General features: G+C 48.9%; 3 protein-coding genes and 1 non-coding gene across 6 annotated transcripts in view; 2 read left to right on the forward strand and 2 right to left on the reverse strand.

Annotated features, from left to right (window-relative positions):
- The first annotated feature begins 2,205 nt into the window (after positions 1 to 2,205).
- Positions 2,206 to 8,093, forward strand: drc2 (dynein regulatory complex subunit 2). 2 transcript variants are annotated; one of them, XR_014913602.1, is made up of 10 exons: positions 2,206 to 2,301; positions 4,783 to 4,936; positions 5,084 to 5,251; positions 5,336 to 5,505; positions 5,639 to 5,789; positions 5,864 to 6,022; positions 6,291 to 6,509; positions 6,583 to 6,702; positions 6,866 to 7,685; positions 7,838 to 8,093. XR_014913602.1 is itself a non-coding variant. In XM_085421509.1 (9 exons), the coding sequence occupies exons 2-9, from the start codon at positions 4,808 to 4,810 to the stop codon at positions 7,130 to 7,132; spliced, it is 1,383 nt and encodes a 460-aa protein (XP_085277635.1). In that variant the 5' UTR covers positions 2,206 to 2,301; positions 4,783 to 4,807; the 3' UTR covers positions 7,133 to 8,093. The 2 variants fall into 2 exon arrangements, 1 of the variants encoding a protein (XP_085277635.1); XM_085421509.1 differs by having other exon boundaries at positions 6,866 to 8,093.
- Positions 8,094 to 8,512: 419 nt separating this feature from the next.
- trnaa-agc (transfer RNA alanine (anticodon AGC)) lies at positions 8,513 to 8,585 on the reverse strand. The gene has a single exon. It is a non-coding gene; the product is annotated as a tRNA-Ala (tRNA).
- A 1,378-nt stretch (positions 8,586 to 9,963) lies between these two features.
- LOC146661374 (heat shock protein beta-11-like) lies at positions 9,964 to 11,349 on the forward strand. The gene has a single exon (XM_085421561.1). The coding sequence runs from the start codon at positions 10,023 to 10,025 to the stop codon at positions 10,677 to 10,679; it is 657 nt and encodes a 218-aa protein (XP_085277687.1). The 5' UTR covers positions 9,964 to 10,022; the 3' UTR covers positions 10,680 to 11,349.
- Positions 11,350 to 12,417: 1,068 nt separating this feature from the next.
- The window catches only part of fam53c (family with sequence similarity 53 member C), a 14,294-nt gene continuing 10,939 nt past the window's right edge, over positions 12,418 to 15,772 (reverse strand). For both annotated transcript variants that reach the window (XM_085421460.1, XM_085421459.1), the window contains one exon: positions 12,418 to 15,376. In XM_085421460.1, the coding sequence (XP_085277586.1) occupies positions 15,092 to 15,376 (285 nt within the window). In that variant the 3' untranslated portion in view covers positions 12,418 to 15,091. The remainder of the gene's footprint in view (positions 15,377 to 15,772) is intronic.

A 15,772-nucleotide genomic window follows, 5' to 3' on the forward strand; every position in this document is an offset into this window, starting at 1 on the left:
GTGGCCATTTTGAAGCAGGCTGGGACTACAGACAGAGAGAGGGAAAGGTTGAAGATGTGCGTGAACACTCCAGCCAGCTGAGCCGCGCATGACTTGAGGACGCGGCCGGGAATCCCGTCCGGACCAGTAGCTTTGCGTGCGTTCACCTTCCTGAAGCACCTCCGCACATCCTCCTCAGACACAGTGTGCGCACTGACGTCATCCGCGGTGCGCACACTGTCCGGTCTCATGGTGTTCGCTGTGTCGAATCTAGCGTAGAATACGTTCCTCACACAGAGAGGCCGTGGTCTGCGGTGTGCTGGTTTTCCCTCTAAAGTCTGTGATCGTGTTTAGTCCCTGCCACATACTCCGAGGGTTGTCAAACTGTTGCTCCACCCTGTCCCTGTACTCACGTTTGGCTGCTTTGATCGTCTTCCGGAGTTGGTAATGTGCGTGTTTGTAGTCCGATGTGTTCGCGGAGGCAAAGGCGGTGCTCCGTGCCGCGCGAACATCTCCGTTAATCCAGGGTTTTGATTTGGGAAGGAGTATTGCACACCTTGTGCTTTTGGGCACTCCAGTGATGTTGCAGCTCTGAAATATGGCCAAACTGGTGGCAAGTGGCATCTTGGCAGCTGCACGCTTGACTTTTCTCAGTTCACGGGCAGTTATTTTGCGCCTTGGTTTTTCCACACGCTTCTTGCGACCCTGTTGACTATTTTGAATGAAACGCTTGATTGTTCGATGATCACGCTTCAGAAGCTTTGCAATTTTGAGACTGCTGCATCCCTCTGCAAGATATCTCACTATTTTTGACTTTTCTGAGCCTGTCAAGTCCTTCTTTTGACCCATTTTGCCAAAGGAAAGGACGTTACCTAATAATTATGCACACCTGATATAGGGTGTTGATGTCATTAGACCACACCCCTTCTCATTACACAGATGCACATCACCTAATATGCTTAATTGGTAGTAGGCTTTCGAGCCTATACAGCTTGGAGTAAGACAACATGCATGAAGAGGATGATGTGGACAAAATACTCATTTGCCTAATAATTCTGCACTCCCTGTACACTAAGTTTATTGTTAATTAATAAGAAACTGCAGACGATTCCATTCTGAGCTGAAGAAGCTTCTGATAGGTTAGTAGAGTCCATGTGAGTAAACTGGTGGCACAGCTGTGGATGCATATAAGGCAAAACACAGAGCCTGTTTCTGTGACATGGGAACATCAGGAGATGTCAACCAAAACAGCAGGAACAGAACTGTGGAGCTCCATAAGTGTGGCTCAGTTTGAATACAATTTGGTGCCATTTACAAGAAATACAGACAGTTTCTCTCTGAAAGTTAACAAATATGTTTTTTATATTTATCTAAAAAATAAACATTTAGTCTGATTTGATGTTACAATTAAAAAAGTGTTTTGATCTGAAGAGTAAATATCTGGTTTCAACTGTAGATTTGATGATTGTCAGCACAGAGAGGGAACAAGAGCAGGTGAGACACACCTGTTAGTCACATGGTTGTTTGCCAAAACTCATCAGAACATGTATCCAGTACCGAGTGTAACTTTTTAGATGCCACTTGTTACTTTACATACTTTGTTACATTCTATATTTATTAAGTTCTGCAGCTTGTTTGCACAACAAGGCTAAATAATTATATAAACTTTTCTCAATCTAAACAGTGGACTTTGGTATTATTAAAAAACAAGTGTAGTGCAGGTCTATGATGATTTTTAGTGCTACTATCATCTAGTTCTGATTGTGGTTCTGTCTTGGTTAAGTCCTCAGTAGTCCTGATTTTGAACTGTTGTAGTCCGGTTTTAATTCCGGATCAGTTCTGGGTCTGGTTGAATCGGGGTTTAGTCCTCGTGTCTTGATACAGCCCGACTTTGTTCTGCCTCGCTGCTTAATTAAAAAACTAGTTTAAGGTGTCCTGCACATGTGATATATATTTTTCCCTATATGAAGTCATTCTTTTTTGAACAAAACTCAAAACAGAGCCAATTAATCTTTCAGTCATTTCTAACCCCCCCCCCCCCCAAAAAAAAAAAATCCCACATGCATACCACCCTTTAGGGCTAAGCCCCGGGTGTTTCAAATGTCTGGCTCCGCCTCTGGTTCAGACGTCGGCTCAGACTCGGGTGTTTCAGCTGTTTCCGGTCGTTTGGTTTTAGAACAACTTAAATTTAAATTCTTCTTCTGTTGAAATATCTGCAAACAGCTGACGGCTGTCACGTGACCCCGGCTGACGCCGTTGCTATGGTGACGGATCGCAAACGCGGAGGTCACAGTCGCGGGTCTGCAGCGGCTCTCCTGAACGGTAAGACCGGAAGTGTCTGACCTTCACCTGCGCCCACGTTAACGGGAAACCGGGGCGACGTCACTGCGCGCGGTGCAGATCAAAGAGCCGCTCGGCTGGCTTTGAGTTAAATATAATTACATTTGGAAACGAGGGTCCACGAGCTGTCATCAGACACGCGCTGCTGCTGTTGCCTAGCAACGGCGCCAACTGCCGGAGACGCTCAGGACAGAAACTTACTGCAGAAGCCTGAGTGTGGCAAGCAGGTGTGGGCGGGGTCACCTGTGAGGGTTTACCTGAGACAGGAGGACCCGTCGATGGCCTCCAGGGGCAGCCAGTCGTGTTGTGGGCGGTGTTAATGACTGAGCTGGGCCTCAGTCACATATATGATCATTCTGATCATCCATCAGTATTTTTATGTCTATGAAAGCGAAGCTGACACTGTGAGACTTCATCGAGGCGTGAGCGTCACAGCAGAGGCCTTTGAGTCAAAGTAACAGGATCAAACAGACACACATGAAGCAGAGTTTCCTGTCCTGGCTGTTTATAGCAAATAACCTTAAAATATTCTGCAGTAGAACAAAAACTGAAGAGCTGGAAGGAAAGCAGCAAAAGTCAAAGTGAATTCATGACGATGTTTATGTGAAGTGTCGTTTGGATCTTCTTCTGCTGCTGGTTCGGTCAGTTTTGGTCTGAGAGACAAACCTGCAGCTCAGACTCCAGCGCAAAAAAAGACGTAAACACGAAGCGCGGACGCATCACAATCTGTGGCTGTCGGCTGACGTGCGCTTTGTGTCTACGTCTTTGTGCAGAATCTGCTCTGGTTTGCTGAAATTTTGTGAGCTTTAACCTGAGATTCTGGAAAATCGTTAATCCAAACCCAGCACTGAGTACAAACAGCAGGCAGGAGGAGCACGCTCTCCACCGAGGAGGGGAGAAGGTCAGCAGCAGCTCCTGGTCCAGGTTCTTCTTCCTCAGGACACGGAGGAGGTGCAGCTGCTGCTGGCCTTCTTTACCAGGGCGATGGTGGTGTGGCTGCACAGAAACCTGAAGGTGGAGTAAAAGTAAAGTAAAATTTTATTTATATAGCACCTTTCAAGATAAGATCACAAAGTGCTTCACAGAAGCAGAAATGGACACACGACCTCAAACAAACGAAATCAACCAAAAGCAAGTTTAAACAGATACGTTTCTAACTGCTTTTTAAAAGAGACGAGTCCACAGATCAAAGGGAGCCACTGACGCTCTGTCACCTTCTGTTTTTAGCCTTGTGTGCTGGACAGCCAGCAAGCTGGTCGCATGCTGGGGCGATGAAGAAGCTCACCGATGTAAGCTGGAGCTACACCGTGCAGGGCCCTGTAGTCATGATTAGGGAAGGAGATGAACCTGTCAACGAGTTTTTCTCCACAAACGCTCCGCTTTACGACAGACACGCTTTAAACAGCGAATGCTGTCGTTTGTCCAGGGAGAGGCTTTTCACACAGGGCTAGTGTAGCTTTAACGGGCCAATATGATCTCAAATAGAAAGACAACAATTATTAAAAACATTTGTTAATAAATCAACATCGTTAGAAGCAGGCAGAACAAATGAAAAACATCAGAAACGTTAGCAGCCGTAGAGGAATTTAAGGTGCGCGAGCTAAAAACATGACGAACAGGAGAAGGAGGCCAATAAATAGACGGGTTAAAAATGATACGAGGATGGTCCGACATAAAACGAGGTCCAGAGAGTGTCCTTTGGTGTGAGTGGGGCCGGACACATGCTGTGGGAAATGAAGAGTCCATGATGCTAAGAAAACCTCTGGCAGGTCAGCGTCATCATCATGTTGCATGTTAAAACCCCCAATTATTAACGACGTGGACAGCTTCAAGATGGGAGATAAAAAGTCACTGAACTCCTGTAAAGATGGACTGCGGCACTGAGGAGAGTGAACACAAGGAAAGCGGCGGGGCCAGACGGCATCACCGGCCGTCTGCTGCGCTGCTGTGCTGACCAGCTAGCAGGTGTGTTCACTTACATCTTCAACGAGTCCCTGGAGAAGTCTGTGGTCCCCACATGCTTCAAAAGATCCACCATCATCCTGTGCCCAAGCACAGCAAACCCTCATCCCTGAACGATTACCGGCCAGTTGCACTGACCTCGGTAGTAATGAAGGTGTTTGAGAGGCTGCTGAAGAACATCATCTCCTCTTCTTCCTACCCCCCCCATTTTTGCACATGTCGAGGAGCGTGTCAGGCTACATTTCACTGTGTGTTATACTTGTATAACTATGCATGTGACAAATAAAGAACCTTGAACCTTCTGACTGAAACACCACACGTGCAGCAGCCGGCGTGCTAACAGGACAGAGGCTACTTCCATCTTTTATATACAAGCTGGTTTGGGGTCAGGTGGTAACTCTGAAAGGAGGAGCTTAAACCCGATGAGCTCATGTTTGCAGGTCTTATTTCTCACAAATACCCGTAGGAGCTAACATCCTTCTCCACCTGCTGTCCTCTCAGCGTGACGAGGAGACGAGGAGGCATCATGCCAAAGAAGATGAAGAAGAGTGTGGGGAAGTCTGACGAGGAGAGACAGGTGCACCTGCAGCAGCGCGCTCAGGCTGAGGAGGAGCTGAAGAAGAAGAAGGAGGAGACGCTCGGCCTGTTCCTGAAGGTGACACAGAGGGAACACCTGGATCACTGTAGGGGGCGTGGCCTCTTTGACTTTCTGCTGCTGGCTCTTGTTGAACGCCTCACACTGTGTGTGTGTGTGTGTGTGTGTGTGTGTGTGTGTGTGCGTGCGTTTATGTGTGCGTTGTAGGACAAGCTGCAGAAGGAGCAGAGGAACACTGCTGTGAACCTGCTGAAGCTCCACGACGGCTGGAGGGCAATCCTCCGCCAGACCAGGGATGCCGAGCTGCGCCATGACATCATCGTGCTCCAGCAGACGTTTGAGAGGACGCTGGACGACCTGGACAGCATCGTCCAGGTGCTCCGCCCCTCGCCTGTGCTCACCCCGCCTCCCACACTCGTCTTACCCCGCTGACCAGACTCCTGCCCGTTTGTGTTGCAGAAGCTGGTGGGCGACGTGCAGGAGACGGAGCGCCAGGAGGCGCACATGCAGCGCTTCCACCTGCACCACATGGAGGCGCTGTGGGCGCTGCAGGCCGCACGGCTGCAGGGTCTGCAGCAGCAGTGGGAACGTGCCCTGGAGGACGTCAGCGCCAGCGTCAGCTCTCAGAGGTGAGTCGTATGCTCCGCTCGCTCACCTGCCGTCAGCGCCTCCTCCAAGCCTGTGAGCTAAAGTCAGTCACATGATCCGGTGGCCTGAAGCCGGTGGAGCTGTGTTGACCTCTGACCCTGTGTGGCGTTTCAGGCAGCAGATGTTGGAGCAGTCTCAGCAGCAGGAGATCCAGCTGCAGGAGCTGACCCTGACGGCGGAGTTGCACAACACGGACGCCATGAATGACATCAGGATGCTGCTCGAGGACACGCTGGCGATGTACACGTGCTCTCTGGAGGAGCAGGTATGGCGCCGGCCCGTGGTCTCCCTCTACCTCTCAGGCCCGTCCGGCTGCGCTGACCCCCTCTCTGTGCACAGGTGGCTGCTCTGGAGGGCAGGGAGGAGGTGAGTGACGCCACCCAGACGAGCTTAGAGCACCTGCAGAAAAGTATTGTCAAGGTAACGCAGCTCGAGAAGCAGCTCGCAGACAAACAGAAGAAGATCAGCGAAGACTTGAAGACCACCAAGAAGCTGGAGGTCAGTGCGCTCACAACACCTCCACCTGTCTCTGAGCTGAGCTCATACGTACAGGTGTGTCACAGGTGTGTCACATTCACAGTCAGCTGACCCGGGTGAGCCAAACACAGTCCTGGAAACGAATTATCAGTCGTTCAGGCCACGCCCCCTAATAAATACCTTAAGTCCTAATATGATGCCTGCAGCTGTTTGAAGGAGGAGTTTGTGTGTAAACTGTAAACGTGTTCGTTTTAACACGCACTCACTGTGCTCGCTCACTTCCTGTCAGGACGCCGTCCGCAGGCTGAGGGAGAAGATGATCTCCAACAAGGCAGAAAACAGCTCGCTGGAAGAGGACCTGACCGCCACCATACATGAGCTCAACTGCAGGTCTCACGCACTCCAGGACCACCTGACCCAGTCGCACACGGCAGCGAGGAAGAGGCTCACCGAGCTCACCGTCCAGGGTGACGCCGCCGCCAAGAACCTGCAGGCCGTCGTCACCAAGGTGAAGCCCGCCTCACCTGTCTGCATCACCTGTCGGAACTGCTTCTCACCCTCCGTGTGCTCCGCTGTTTCAGGGCGAGAGGGTTCTACGGGCCGCGGACATCTGCCACCGGCTGGAGACGCAACACAACACGTTACTGACATCATCATCATCACAACGCACAGACGAGTGCCAACAGGACACGCCAGCAAAGGTAGGCTCCGCCTTCCCCAACCTGTATCCTTTTAGTTTAACTTTAGCGAGCTCCCAGGTGGGTGTGCAGCTTCTAAAACAAGCACAGTGCCAGGAAGCTCCTCCCCCACAGGTACAATATGGCCTGCAGACAGTTGTCAGCTCACCTGTCCATCGGTCTGCAGGACGTCTGTAGGTTCCCGGAACTGCAGCAGCTGCGGCGGAGCTGCAGCAGTGCTGTGCTGCAGCGTGAAGCTCTGAGGAAGCACAGCAAGGACCTGAGGCGTGAGAACGAACAGCTGCAGCTTTTGCTGCGTCAGCATGACCACCACGCCCACTTGCCCCCGCTCCACGTGGCCCGAGCTCCGACCACCACCAGCACCACACCTGCTGCGAGGGGTAGGAGCCACGTCACGGTCATCGAAGCTGCCCACGCCGTCTTGAAGCAGTGACTAATTAAAATGTGTTCGCCATGACGACCAGTAGGACGACTCCTAATGTGCTTTGAGCTTTCTTGCTAAAGGGGCGTGTCCATATAGGAGGGACCGGCCTGCAGTATACTTGAGTACTTTTAGTCGAGTATTGTGTGAAAGTCTTTGTATGTTCTCCAGTTTCCAAGTGTTTGCTGCTCTGATTGAACATTAGCTCGCTCTACAGACAAGCTTTGTTTTGGGTGAGGAACAGAAATCTGTGCAAAGCCTTTTTGTACACTCCCACCACCAGGGGGCAGAGTTTCACCAGGAAGTAGCCGCTCACCTGTTAGCATCCAGGTACCAGCTTGGATAAACAGGAAGTATAAACAGCATGATATAACTTCCGTAAACTTTTCCTGACGAGGTTTTGGTCTCAGCTGCTGTCTTTGGGGGTCTTCGGGTCGTGGCTGCTGGTCGGCCCCACAGGTGTGGCTCTGAATAACACCCAGCAGGTAGCGCCACATACAGCGAATTAAACACACAGAAAAGAAGAGAGAAAAACATGACCGTGAGGAAAAACAACTTTAAAAAGGTGAGCTTAGCAAAGGTGACTCACTGACCTGAATACCTGAAGTGACCCTCACCTGGTTACCGCTGCTAACGCTCATCAGGGCCTGGCAGGTGAGGGAAACGTGATCTGCAGATCTTTTCATGGTTTGTGGTGTCGGGTTTATTTCTCATCAGATGTTCTGACTGTGATGGAGGGTGGAGAAGTCACAAGAACTGTTTCTGCTGTGAGCCAAGCTGTTCACCAGCTAATGTTTGCAGGTGAACAGCGCCCCCCAGTGGACAGCACAAAGAAGTGTTTGAGGCCAGCAAACCAAATCCTCTTCCTGCATTTAGACTTGTTTTTAATGAAAGTGTGTGACTGAGGAATACATGAAATCTTCTTATTTGCTGTGTTTATATAACATCTGAATAAATGTACAAGAAAACCGAAGGAGCCAGCGGGGGGATTTATTTATTAACTGCTTATTTTCAGTATTTATTACTGCATCGTCCATTATATATTCTTTTATTTTCATATTCAAATAATACTTTATTTGCTTTTTTGGGTACTTTTCCATATTTTTTAAATTTAGCTTTATTTTATTTTACAAGTTGTTATATTTAATTACCCATAATTTTATTTACAGAGTGCTGAGTCACAGCAACAGCGGTGCTTCAGACTGTGAGCCCACAGTTACAATTATCCACGCAGTGAGCTAATTACCTCATGTCTTATGTACCCCACCAGAGTGTTTTTAATGTAAAATGTACCTGAGCTTAAACACAACCAAACCGAAATCCACGCGCGGGTCAGAGTCCAAAGGGCGGCACAGATCCACAGGGACTAAAACACGGAGGAGTAAGAAAACGTGGAGGATGCGGGCATCGATCCCGCTACCTCTCGCATGCTAAGCGAGCGCTCTACCATTTGAGCTAATCCCCCGCTCACGGCGAGCATACGGGAAACGTCCTATTCAAAGAGCTCAACGCCACGTGTCAGCTGAAGCGCTGACACGTGATTAGGTTCATGTCGACGTGTGATTGGCCGGGAAACAGCAGGGTGGGAGGAGCGGAAAAAATGCAGGCAAAAATAGAAATGATGGCGGTGACAGCTCAGTGCGATCTGCTCACAGGATAAAGGCGGAGGCTGACGTCACTCAGCAGCGTTTTAAACTGTGAGACGGTTTAAAAACATCCATTTAACAGAAATACGAACAGAGGCGGCTGAAACTCAGCAGCTGTTATTAACGCAGTACAGCGTCATTAAACGTTAGAGCGGGCGCTTCCCAGGTGAGCCCCAAACAGCTGGATGTAAGTTGCACTAATGCCAGCAGAGCCGAGCTGAAGAACAAAGAGCGTGACCGCTGCCCGTCTCCATGCTGGCCCCGAGTCCAGCTTCTCGGCACCCTTACTACAGTTTTACCAACACAGTGTGTCCTTGTGTTATGGGGACATACATGTGTTCACAAAGCAGCAAAGTGGGGACCCAGGTATGGTTACAGACAGAACAGGGCCCACAAGGCAGATCAGGGTTACACACCATACGTCTCCAGACCTGGTGGAAACTCGACTTCCTGTGTGTGTGTGTGATCTATCTGTGTCAGGTTTAAACTTTCTGAGGACATTTGACCCTGTGACGCTGCATCGACCGTTACTCAGTTCAGGCTTGATCATTTTTGCTTATGACGTACAGCTCTGTGTACTTTACCTCATACCGTTTCTTGTCAAGTGAGGACCCTCTTCTCATAAAATACCAGCTTTAGTCTCATGTCAGGACTAACCCATAAAATTGGGTCCTTGTATTCACACGGGGACTGTTTTTGCCTCTATAAAAGCAGACGATTACACACAGAAACTTCAGTCTGATGTTGGGACTGTTTCACGCGACTTTTCTCATGTTTGGACGCTTTTCCTGGGCGAGTTTGTTTTTGTACAAAGACTTATCACCATATCTAATTTTAGGTCCTCTTTATGTTTTTCATTAGAAATAATGAAAATGATTATTCCCATATTATTTCCCATGAAAATAAGCCTTTATTCAAATGTCCTGTTTTTGTGGGGAGTCATGATTAATCCCCACAAAGACAGACATACAGGCGTGTGTGTGTGTGTGTGTGTGTGTGTGTGTGTGTTCAGCTGCCACATGCCAACACATCTCAGCTTTGTTCTATTTCTGCTGCAGGACTCAGTCATGGTCTTTATACAGCAGGTGAACGCACACACACACAGGAATGTAGCTGGAACTTTCCATGGGTGGGTGCATGTGGGCGGTGGTCAGCGTATAAAAACAGCAGGGAGGACGGCCATCAGGCAGACAGACTTGAGACTGAAGCAGCTCGTCACAAACCAGCACCACCACCTCCACCTCCAGGATAACAGGATGTTGTGCCCCAGTGTCATCCAGATGTCCCCCGCCGCCATGACGCCTTTCCTGGACCTGCACTGGCCCGTCCGCAGCCTGTGGCCCGAGACCCGGCCGCTTTTCTACCACATCGAGCGGGAGATGATCCGTCACATGCAGGAGATGAAGCAGAGCATCGAGTTCATGGAGCGGCTGCACCAGAAGATCTTTGAGGAGATCGATCAGACATCCTCCTGCACGGGGGTCTTCAAGCCCATCGCCTTCCAGGAGCTGGGGAGGGACGGCACCACCTTTGCCCTCAGCCTGGACACGAAGGAGTTCTCCCCGGAGGAGCTGTCGGTGAAGCAGGTGGGCCGCAAGCTGAGGGTGAGTGGCAGAACGGAGAAGAAGCAGGAGGACGGGAAGGGCTGCTACACCTACAAGTGCCAGGAGTTCAGGCAGGAGTTCGACCTGCCGGACGGCGTCGACCCCGAGGCCGTCACCTGCTCGCTGTTGGGAGGCCAGCTGCAGATTCAGGCGCCGCGGGAGAACCCCGCCAACGACGGGAAGGAGAGGATCGTCCCCATCAGCTTCACCTCAGCCCCGGCCGTCACCGCCTCCGCCTCCGCCTCCAGCGCTGGAGCAGAGGGGAGCGGCACCCCCACCTCAGAGAGCACCCCCACAGAGAAAAACTGAAGCCTCCCAGCAGTCTTTGGTCTGTAGTTTTACGGGGACGTTTTTCACTGTTTGTAATAAACTGTCAAGTTTAGCTTTCAGCGATGACTCATCACCTACACGTGAACAGCGAAGCGCCTCCGTCTCCCTGGTGCAGCTTTATCTGCCAGACGGAGGCGACATGGAGCTGATCCCCCCACCCCCGCACTAATACTTTATTAAACGGGCCTTAGATATTCGCACCTTGCCCAGATACTGGTTTCATCACCGTTCTCTGCACTGGTAGTTCTTTTAAACTGGTTTCTCTGGCACACGTTTTCTGTGTCAGGGCTGAACACACACCCGTCTGAGCTCCAAACATCTGGCTGCTGATTGAGTTGAAGTTAAAGAACCTTCAACATTTTCCTGACATTTGCTGTTAACCCATTTTTAATAAGAACTGAACCTGCATGTGCTTCCTGGACCGTCCATGAACTGGCGGCGTGCTCCTTTAACCTGCGACTGTGAGCGAATAAAGACACGAGACACCAGTTTTTCCCCTTTCTTTGTAAAATAATTCTCAATAAACTTAATTTATTCACAAACTGCTTTTCAAATTGCCATGTCGTCATTTTTTTGAAATCACATACAATAAAAAACATTTTCTAAAAGACAAGAGATGTCCGAGACTCTCGCTAACTCTGTACACGGCTCCTCCTCCTCGTCACGGAGCTTTTCTCACTTATTTTTTTTTCAAACACGATGCGTTCATGACGACAGTCTCGCCGTGCTCAGACATCAGATTAGAAATATTAAGAAAAACAGCAGAAAATGAACAGAAGGACTAAAAATGTAACAGCTACAGTACACGTTTCCTTTTGTTCTCTGTTAGTTTCGTCTTTTTTTCTTTTTAATGTTTACAGAATAATAGAGTATGTTTACTTAAGGCTTATGCTGAGTGTTATGGACCAATCAACAGAAACGAACCAAACCAGGAGGCGGGCGGGAAGGGTGTGTGTGTGTGTGTGTGTGTGCTTTCCTATGTGTGTAATGGGGACACTGTGTTTAATTGTGTTACAGGGACACAGTATGAATTTAGGGTTTTTCCTTTCACAAGTTTGGGAAAATTAACCTGTAGCCTTGTTTTTTTCTTACCTTCAGCACTGATCAGGACTTTCTAAGTGACACCTATCACAACTTTAATTTAAACATGTAGCACCCTGGCGTACCTCTGCCAATTTATTCTCGTGTCACAGGCGTTTTTCATGATCGTTAGGTGATTTAATCATCTTCAATGAATATACCCTAACATTTTTAATGAATAAACACAATTTCTTAATGCAAATTCAAGTTCATAATGATTGTTTAAATCAGTGACTCCCAAAATGCAGACTGGAGCCCCCTGGTGGCCTATGAAGATATTGTAGGCAGGCCGCATCATTAATTGAAATTCAGTTTGAAAATCACAAGTGTGTACAGTAACATATTCATATAAACAATAATAATAAAAGGCTCTTTGTGATATTAGTCATTACTTTCGCCTAAATTTACAGCTCTTGTATTAAAGTTTGTGTCCCAGTGCCACACCTTAGCCATAAACTGTGATATGCCTGAGTAGCATTAACAATGTACAGCCAACAGTGTGTGCTATTTAAGTTTTTAAGTGCTATTTCAAGGTAATACGTCACTCATGTCACTTTATTAGGATGAGGATTTAACCTTTAGAGGCCCATGTGAGTTTGTGGTTTTGCAGTGGGCCTCAGCACTCTGGACTTTGGGAGTCGTTGGTTTAAAGAATTCAGTGAAACCCATCCAACATTTTCTAAGATTCTTGTGCTTCTATATTTTTATGCCAAGGTAACATGCTAAAGGCATAAACATGAAGCATCAGAGGAAGACGACTGTATTTCTGAATATGTTGAAAATTTGAAATACTGGCTTCATCAGTGCTAACACAGAATCACCAGCAGATATTACATGTGACACGAAAATGTACAAACTGTCACAAAAAGTGAAGCTTTGCATTTCATCATCGATGAGTTTGAAACCCACAAAAAACTATTTGTTAATGAGATTGCAGCGCTGCCCCCTAAAGGCAGATCGCAGTAACTACACAAGCTAAAGTATTGCTAAAGTTTGAGCCAAACTAAACCTTAGTCTTACACTCTAACAAAATAAATAAATATTACACAGTGCTTTGAAATAAATACAACATCTGCATTACTCCCTCAGTTTACTTCATTAAATTTACCCACATGACTTTATCAGATACTCCTCTGGCTACTGCTGCTCTGCTAAGCTTGGCTAGTTAGCGCTTAGCATTAACAGTTTGTTGTTTATGGTGGAGTGCAGCTGTTTAACTGAGATCTTGGAGCAAAACGATGTTTTTTCAAAATAATGGAAACGGTAAAGAGCGGACACACTAGCTTTAACTTCTTTTCTCCCCCAGCGTCACGTACGTGTAACACATAACAAAGTCAAGTCTCATATAGTTACTGCGTTGAGCTTTTGTGGGGCACATGACACAAAAACGTGACACATACAAAACTGTAAAGAATGACGTGGACGCTCAGAGGACTGTTTTTGTTGTGTTTTTGAGGGTTTCAAGTTAGAATGAGAGCAAAGTCACTTTTTCAGCCAGCGTTTCCATGTTCACAGCGCACGATGTTTCTGAGCATCCAGACTGAATCCAGACTCACAGAAATGTGTAATTGCTGTAACACAGAAAACTCTCGCTGACCTATAACACTGCACCTGTAACCAAACCAACCGTGTGCGACTGGTACACCAACAGCTACACCTGCTGGGACAAACCTTCATAAAGTCCAGCAGTCACACAGAAGGAAAAGAGGCAATGTGTACTCCAAATATCAGAGACGTACTTTACTTTGTCCTGACAACTTCCTCAAAAAACTGGAGCTCGGGCTTCTTGGATGGTCTGTTAGTACAATTACCCACACAGCATGTCAGCACCTGTCGGTCAAAGAGGCCCCTGATAATACTAATGATTTACACAGGTGAGCTGGGAGTCTATGGCCCCGAGTGGGTTATAAGCCCCACCCCCTCCGTGTTAGCCTAATGTGTCAAAGTGTTTGTCATTACGCCGACGTCTGTTCGCATCAGCTCGTGTCCACTCCTTCATGTGGATCGAGCTCGCTTTCTTCAACCTGTTTGCCCGAAACTTCAAACTGTCTGGATACAAGTCACATGACCACCAGGACTGTGACGTCAGTGCCAGAACACACACACACGGTTACTCATATACTTGTGGGGACATAACTGACATAATGCTTTCTCTAACCGTAGCCGAACTGTAACCCTGACACTAAAACCACGTTCTGAGTCTCAAACATGTCTTCAAAGTCGAGGGGACGGTCCCCACAAAGATATGAATACACGCACACACACACACACACACACACACGCGGGGGGGGGGGGGGGGGGGGGTGGTTTTGGGGTGTGTGCAGCAGGAATCTGTGAACACTCAGGTGAACAACAGCATCAGTGGCTGCCGGCGCTCAGCACAGCCGCCGGGAGCCTGAACGCATCACCACGCCGAGGTCACGTGACCGGACAGGTGTGTGTGTGACATCAGATTTCACGATGAAGCGAACACGCTCGATTGTAAACGGCAGCGCCTCAGGAACGAGCGCGGAGTCGCTGAGCGTCGCCTCTGTGAAACGGGACGGCGTCCAAGTGAAACACCGACCTGTGTTTACAACGGAGCCTGAAGCAGAACGGATGAAATATCGCTCAGTCTACGTCCCGTTCTTCTCTAAGGTCAGAGGTCAGAGCAGATTGAACCCCGGTTTGTTTATTCTGACCTTGACGATGTTTTCACGCTGCAGCGGAGCAGCGGTACCACAGCTCTCCTGGAGAGTCGGTGGAACTCTGAATATATTTACAAACGTATTCGCTTTTTATTCTGGCTCTTTTTCGTGTGATGGAAGTGATGACCCCTCCCCCTGTGGCGCTGAACACTACAGTGCAAAGTTTAACCTTTAACCCCGAGACCCTTCAGACTAAATGTTTCTCCTCGGTACCTGATCCATATTTTAGTTTCCTGAACGTGACCTGACACATTTCGTACTCGAACGTTTCAGGAAGACGAGCTCGGGGTTCTGTTCTGGTTCGGGTCGGCGTGGTGATGCTGTTTCAGGACGCTGCTGCGGCATGGCGCTTGAAGGCCTGAGGCAAGGAAACTCTGTGCCTCAGAGGCAGAGCGTCGGCGCCTCAGGCTCCGGGTGAGCGTTTAACGGCGGCAGCCACATCATCACTGTCGTGTCGATCAGCTCGTCCAATGAGAGAAGGTGTTGTTCCTGAGAGCCTTGCTGATTGGTGTCAAGGAGGCGCCGAGTGTTGAGATGGTGGCGGTCCAGGAAGTGGGGATGGGGGGGTTAGATAATTTCAAAATAAAACTAAAGAACAGAGAACAGCCTTCATTTACAAATACGTCAGTTTTCTTCTATTAAGTTCAAGTCCAGCTCTGTACAGTCCCGCTCGAACACCGCCTGCTGCGCCGCCTCACGCTCGTCTGCTTCCTCCTCTCCTTCGTCGTCCTCGCGGCACTCCTCGTCGCTCTCGCTCAGCGGCCCGATGCTGGTCCTGCCCAGGCACTCGGCCGGCGAGCAGGAGCCCCGGAAGTCACCCATGAAGGGCTCCATGCCCATGCAGAGGTCGCCGCCGCAGGCCAGCCTGCCGCCGCCACGCTCCAGACACTGCGGGTCGATGCTGCGCGTCTGCGGGATGAAAAATTCACAGCTGTAAATCTGCCACTCGAAGTCTGAGCGTTACACAACCTGAACAGCCAATAACGCAACAGAGGCGGAGCTAATACTAGTTTCAGGAAACATGGACTCTCGTTTCACTGTCACGCTGACGACTGTCAGATCTACTTAGAAAGAACTCGACAGACTCGATGGCGTTAAACGTTTTGAATGTAAATGATCGATCTGAGATCGACTGTGTGGACCCTCCGACCCTCGTTTGTCCTTCTGGAAAAGTCCAGAACTCCCCTCCAATATCTGGGGTTTGGCGGCTCAGCTGTGTGCTTACAAATAACTTGACTGACTGGACGCTCGCCTGTCGATCAGTAAACCGTTCAATTCTTTGAAAACAAACAAGCAGCGTGTTTT

Source organism: Rhamphochromis longiceps, linkage group LG10 (genome assembly GCF_057381845.1).
Source record: "Rhamphochromis longiceps isolate RC_006_pf linkage group LG10, R_longiceps_female_GT1.1, whole genome shotgun sequence".
NCBI classification, from domain to species: domain Eukaryota; kingdom Metazoa; phylum Chordata; class Actinopteri; order Cichliformes; family Cichlidae; genus Rhamphochromis; species Rhamphochromis longiceps.